The following is a 7,089-nucleotide window of genomic DNA, read 5'->3' on the forward strand; positions in this document are numbered from 1 at the left end:
TTTAATTCTCTCTTTATTTGCTATAAATTTGATTTAATGCAATGTCTATTTTTATGATTGTATGATGGAAAGCTAATAAATGGACCTTGAGATGAGACAATTTGAGTTTGTCAAATGCTTTTTACAAGGTCAAGAATGAGCCTTTAAATTTAAAATATTTTTTGGTAATAAGAAGTTAACCCTCTTGTTTTCCTCGGGTCAAATTTGACCCCTTTAAAATGATCTGTATCTGAAATATGGGTTTATTTTTAACCAAATTACCACCAAAAAAATGGATTGGATTCCATAAAACGCTCTTTGCAAATACAATTGATCACTTCCATTCCTCTGATCTTAACTACTAGTCAAAATAATTCCTAATTTCTGCTTTTTTAACTCAAATATTAGGTACAATTCTATATAAATGAGGATTATTGACCATGAATTCCAAAAAGTAGTGTACAACTAGTGGTAGTAAGGTGAGAAAAAGGGACAAAAATGTCCAATTTGTGTCTGTTTTTTAACCCTGGAGGACAACACACAGTAACAATAACAAGGTAGAACCCACTATTTAGTCAAGGGCCGTTTTTTTAATGACAAACCTTTCTCTTCTCCTTTGGCTGCTTCTTCTTTGGTAATGCGTCGTCTTTGTCTACTTTATCCTTCTTTCTTTCCTTCTTCCCATCCCTCTTCTTCTCCCCGTCTTCCTCCGAGCTGCTGCTTTTCTTTTTCACTTTCACGCTCTTCTTGGGCGGTTCGAGGTTGATCCCGGCGTCCGCCGTCCAGTCGGAGTAATCGCTGGAGTAGTCGCTGCCAACGCAAGGGAAAAGACTCAGTACACAGAAGGTTGGATTTGGGTATAATGTGTGGCGATAGCAGATAGTCAATATAATAAATGTGTGCGATATACTGTGTGTACAGCATATTACCTTGAACTACTGTGGTCATCCGGCCAGGGCTCCTTTGGTTCCTCTTCCTTCTCCTCGGAGGAGGAATGCCCGTTGATTTGCCGAACATCCACCTCTCCCTGGCAACACACACATCATTTAACGTGAGCGCTCAAATGAACAGAAAACAGATGGAATCCGTTTAAAAGGAAGGCGCTGTATAATAAAGACAAATATTTGTCTATCATAGTCACACCTGGAAGCTAAGCTGTTAACAAGAGATAAATGGTACCCCCCCCCCAGACGGTTGGTATATATTTGGACAAAAAAATTGTTTGATTTTGAATTTATTACACTGTTTTTACTGCTTTGAAGGTAGGGAAATGCCATATCCTGTAAGGTTTTCACTGTGTATTTTTATGACAGGGATCCTTTTTGGAACATGAACACAAAGAGTCTATTCCATCAATATACATATATAAAATGCTCATATTCATGTTACATTTCACAGCAATAGCAGTCCATAATTGTTCTCCAGAGAGCTAAAGTCCCAGTGGGCAGAACAAGTTAACGAGCTAGCAAAGTCTTAAAAGAGTTTTTGGTGAAATCTGCTGATCTAAAATTGGACTAGAACAAAAGCAGTTATAACAAACTAGATGAGCCAACAAAAATGGGAAAAATGCCTCGAGTTGAAGAACAAAAAAAAACAACCTCCTTAAAAAAACGACAATTCAGATCTGTTTTTAAAGGGAAGAAAGTATGTAGTAGTATATGTAGTAATGCAGTTTTAAAGTATGAAACTAAATTCAAGGCAGTAACCGTACCGTGTCTACCTCTGAGGTGCTTTCGTCGTCGTCGGCAGCCTCGGCGCTCTGGCGGCTCGTCTCCTCCATGGCTGCGCGTGTGTGGTAGCCGTGGTTACCCTGGCTCCGCCTCCCCTCGTCGACCGACTCGGCTGTGGGGTGAACCTGCGACAGCAGAAGATGAAGGACAGATAGGAGACAACAAACTGGCGATATGAGTACTGGTAGTGGAATTGTACTTTAACAAGAAAGTGTCAACAAACTGTTAAAGGACCCCTGGCATGAAAATTTATTAAGTTTTTTTTAACATTAATATGCATTCCCCCAGCCTGCTATGGTCCCCCAGTGGCTAGAAATGGTGACAGGTGTAAACCGAGCCCTGGGTATCCTGCTCTGCCTTTGAGAAAATGAAAGATCAGATGGGCCGAGCTGGTATCTTGCCCCTTATGAGGTCATAAGAAGCAAGGTTACTTCCCCTTTCTCTGCTTTGCCCGCCCAGAGAATTTGACCCACCCATGAGAGAGAGACTTTATAGCTTTCAAACGACCAAAGTAGCAGTTGGTCGACCCAACCCCCCCCCCAAAAAAATCTACAGAATCAGAAATGGCACACACTAAGGAAAGCTCATTGTGGGACTTGCTGTAGTGGCTGGAATTCTGCACCAAGGCTGAATTTTAGGAAAGAGACTTCAGATCCAGTATTAGGGGACCACTAAGGTCTATAACAATGCTTCAGATCCATTATTGGACCACTAAGGTCTATATAAGGAGACTTCGATCGTATTAGGGGACCACTAAGGTCTATATAAAAGAGACTTCAGATCCAGTATTAGGGACCACTAAGTCTATATAAAGAGACTCAGATCCAGATTAGGGGACCACTAAGTCTATTAAAGAGAGCTTCAGATCCATTTTAGGGACCACTAAGGTCTATATAAAAGAACTTCAGATACTATTAGGGACCACTAAGGTCTATATAAAAGAGACTTCAGATACAGTATTAGGGACCACTAAGGTCTATATAAAAGAGACTTCAGATACAGTATTAGGGGACCACTAAGGTCTATATAAAGAGACTTCAGATGCAGTATTAGGGGACCATTAGGTCTATAGAAAGAGACTTCAGATCAGTATTAGGGACCACTAAGGTTCTATATAAAGAGACTTCAGTACAGTATTAGGGGACCACTAAGGTCAATATAAGAGACTTCAGATCAGTATTAGGGACCACTAAGGTTATAAGAGACTTCAGATACAGTATTAGGGGACCACTAAGGTCTATATAAAAGAGTACTCAGAACAGTATTTAGGGGACCACTAAGCCTATTAAAAGAACTACTTCAGATCAGTATTAGGGACCACCTAAGGTCTATATAAAAGAGACTTCAGATACAGTTTAGGGGACCACTAGGTCTATAAAAAGAGACTTCAGATACAGTATTAGGGGAAGCATCCAAAAGCAGACCCATGTCTGGGACCTTAGTTAAGAATAAAAAGTTAATAAGAAAAACTAATTATTTCCTGAAAACAATAATGTGTGTGTGAGTGTTATTGCGCTTCCCTGCTCTCCTTAGGGAGAGAGTGGATGGTCTCGCCTCCTCTCTGACTGATAAATATTACTCCCTTCCCCTTTAGCTTCACGCCAGTTTATCTGTCTTCTACACACACACACACACACACACACACACACCAACACACACACAACACCACACACACACACCACACACACACACACACACACACCCACACCACCACACACACACACACACACACACACACACACACACGAGTAGTTTACAGGACAAAAAAGGAGGAAATTCAAAAAGGCAATATAGGGCACAGTGCAGTGTGGGAGCTGAGTGTAATTTGTGCATTTAGTATGTGTAGGTGTTAGACACCCAAACTCTCACACACACACACACACACACACACACACACACACACACACACACACACACACACTATTTCTATCATGTACAAAAACAAGTTCCTCTTTGTGGTATCGGCGTTTGCGCGTTACCTGACAGAGGCGTTCTCCAGCTCCGGGACCAGCACCCTGCGGCTCCAGGCCACCAGGTCTCCCTCTGTGGCCATCTGGCTGCGCGGGGCGTTGCTGTGCATCTGGCGGACGCCCTCGATCTGCCCGCTGCGACGCAGACCCACGTTGGGCGGAGAGTGCACCTCTGTGGGCGAACCCACCGATCCTGAGGGAAGAACACGTCAAAGAGAGAGAAAAAATAGTGCTTTCGATTTGTTTGTATTTGTGTTTTTATTTATAAAAAGGGCAAAACACATTAATCAACATTTCTGTGAATATGCCAATGTTAGCCAGTCTCCCTGTCATGACACAGCCCTTACCTCTGTTGGACCTGGTGTCATTGGCTCCCAGTCTTTGGTCCTGTTCCTGCTGCAGCCTCTGGATCATGGTATCCAGAGGACTGGAGCCGTCCACCGCCTGCTCACTCACCACTTGGTTCAGGCCTGAAACACAAACACACACACACACACAGACACACACAGACACACACAGCAACGGCGTAAGAGAGAGACTTTTATTGTGAAAGTACACACGGAGACGACCACTACTGTCTCATATTAACTGCATGGACACAGTGCGTTATTGCATATATGTCTATCTCTATTTAGTGGAGGTCAGCTAAAGAAATAGTCTGCATGTCACAGTGGTCTACCATCAACATCAAAGAAGAAGAAAAAAGGTGATGGATTTCCCCCCCAAAACCTTTACAGTCACCTAAACACCCACAATGCTTTTTCAAAGCTGACAGCAGGGCAATGTTAGGTTAACACTGTTCTATACACGGTGGGCATGTCGAGTCATATTGACTCACAAGAAAATTCCTGTCCCCCCCCCCCCTTGCCTCCTTCACCTGTCTCCGCTGTGCACTACTAATGCATTTCATAAACTACTGTTTCTGTTTGCGTCCCTGCCAAGATTATTAATTGCCTTATTAATTCTGGTTTTAATTGCCAATGCTGGTGTAGTGTCAGTAAAAGCCATCTCATTAAACACATCTGACAACAGCTAACATTCTTAACAGCAATATGACCAGCTTGACCAAAGTGCCTTTGATCAGCTGACAGAAGGGGGTTACAATTAGACAGAAGAAGACGGCGTCACCTCCAGGTTAAGATCTGATCCGAAGCGTGCGGGAGGAGTAGAACTACGGCTTTGTTCATGCCCCCAGACCACACAGAGAGGACTGATTTCAGCCTCTGTACCTGAGGAAGTGACCCCCATCTGCGGGATGAGCTGCTCGTCCCTGCAGCCCTCCCTGCCAGGCACCAGCCGCTGGTATCTGGGCGGGTGGGGGTTCCCGTCCACATCCACCAGGAAGGGAGGGGGCATCAGGTGTGGCGCCTGCTGCGTCTGTTCGTCCAGCACGTAGTTGTTGGCATCTCGGATCAGTGGCCGGTAGTCCGTGTGGAAGAACATCTGGTCCGCTATCTGAAGCACGGGAGGAAAGTAACAAGGGAGATTTTAGATTTTCTTTTTCACCACTTTTCTGGGAAAGACATTTTGAAATGACATTTTTTATCACCGATGACATCAATTACCTTGTCATACTTGCTGCTGGAGCCAAAGCCAAAGATGAGCAGGTGTCCATGGGAGTCGGTGGCTGCAAAATGTTGCCCATCTGGACTACATTTGCAGTCAAACAACGCTCCGTGGCCTTGGCCCTCAATCTATCCACAAAAGAGAGAGACAGGGCGGGGGAGGGGTGTATTGTGAAATAGGTGCACAACGTAAATCCTAGTATTACACTACCAGGTAATTGTATGGCATAGACAGACAACTCAACATGTCTAGTACACAAGATCAACTGCACTATTCCTAATGTTATATGTATGTTACTTACAAGTATTAAGCTACAAAATAGCAATAGTGACAAAAGTAGAGTTTGATAGACAGCAAGAGCGCAGTAATGACGACTATTAAAAACAGAGCACCACCCGTAGAAACTTCACCAACAGAAAACCAAAGAGACAAAACTAACAGCTCTGACGGTCAGCCACCTGTTGCCCTTAGTTCGCTCCATTCAAACACAAGATTGTCAACATTTCTTAAGAGTTTTTTTTAACCTTATGCCCCTTAAATCGGTAAAAAAAAAGACTCAGATGAACCTGAAGCAGTCAACTTTCATCTTCTACTTTGGTATATTGAGGAAAGGTGCGTGTGCTTTTAGCTGGAGAATAGTGGGGTCACGAGTTCATGCGGTGAAGTTAAAGAAGGGCTGCAGATATAAAGTAAGAATGAGCAGTGCATATCATTTTCAACTGTTGTGTTGCAATGGGTGTGCGGGTTACATGACGTGTAGATTGTAGTCCCATGAGTTGAATTCCTCTGCAGGGCATGATGTACTAACATTACCAACCTTTACATCAATACTGCTGTGTAAATTGACATTACCGAGGCAATTCTCTGACTTTGTGTTTCCTTTTTACTTTCACGCCATTTACCATGATCCTGTAATACTCCCTTGTGTCATTGTGTCAACAGGGTCCGCTCTTTAACAAAAGTGCCATAGCCTCGCCTTAAATTTGACACGCTTGTCATCGAACACTATTCACTGTCTATGATCAACACCAAGATTTGGCCGACTGACCAGCACACTGGGTGACTCACTTGTTCTGAGACTGTGATTAATGCTTTCCTGGGTAACCATAGAGACCCAACCAGGAAAGACACAGGCTGGCTACAGTAATTGACACAATAGCTGAATATGTACACTGGCATATGTGTATCGGTGCGGAGTCATCCTATTCCTGTACCCTCGACTCATGCCACACATTGTGCATTAAACGGGAGAGAAAATGCCAGCATGGAGGGCAGAGAAGCAAACAGAGGAGAACGTGAAACCATACGTGAGGGGGAGAAGAGTGGCGGGTGAGAGAGAATGAATGGGAGACAAGTGGCGTTTTTCCATGACATGGAACCTGCTCGACGTGTCTCAACTCTGCTCGCTCTCTACTTTTTAGGTTTTCCATTATTAAAAAAATTCAAAAAAAATTGTCTTCTGGCTTTGGCAACACAGGGATGGCAGTAGCTCTGGGTTGGGAACCGGAGGGTTGCTGGTTCAAATCCCTAAGTATGGTGGCGGACTGGTAACTGGAGAGGGCCTGGGCACTGCCAAGGTGCTCTTGACCAAGGCACAGAACCCCCAACTGCTCGGGCCTTTCCATGGGCAGCCCCCCCACTCTGACATCTCTCCCTTAGTGCGTGTAAAGGTACTGAGCGTGTGTGTGTGTAATGTTATATAACAGTAGTGTAATGTAATGACAACAAAGTGAAAACATTGTAATGTCCCCTTAGGGGATTAATAAAGTATACATTATTATTATTAGCACACCTTAGACGTTCTGTGTGTGTGTGTGTGTGTGTGTGTGTGTGTGTGTGTGTGT

The 7,089-nt window shown here is 43.8% G+C and overlaps 1 protein-coding gene across 1 annotated transcript in view; it reads right to left on the reverse strand.

Annotated features, from left to right (window-relative positions):
- LOC116706657 (PH-interacting protein) overlaps positions 1-3,834 on the reverse strand; it is a gene marked incomplete in the record, with an annotated part of 21,925 nt that extends 18,091 nt beyond the window's left edge. Inside the window, 5 exon segments of the mRNA XM_032543598.1 lie at positions 582-789; positions 909-1,006; positions 1,691-1,834; positions 3,229-3,326; positions 3,689-3,834. Coding sequence (XP_032399489.1) covers positions 582-789; positions 909-1,006; positions 1,691-1,759 — 375 coding nt within the window.
- Between the last annotated feature and the right edge of the window lie 3,255 nt (positions 3,835-7,089).

The sequence above is a fragment of the Etheostoma spectabile genome, chromosome 18 (genome assembly GCF_008692095.1).
Source record: "Etheostoma spectabile isolate EspeVRDwgs_2016 chromosome 18, UIUC_Espe_1.0, whole genome shotgun sequence".
Lineage (NCBI taxonomy): Eukaryota > Metazoa > Chordata > Actinopteri > Perciformes > Percidae > Etheostoma > Etheostoma spectabile.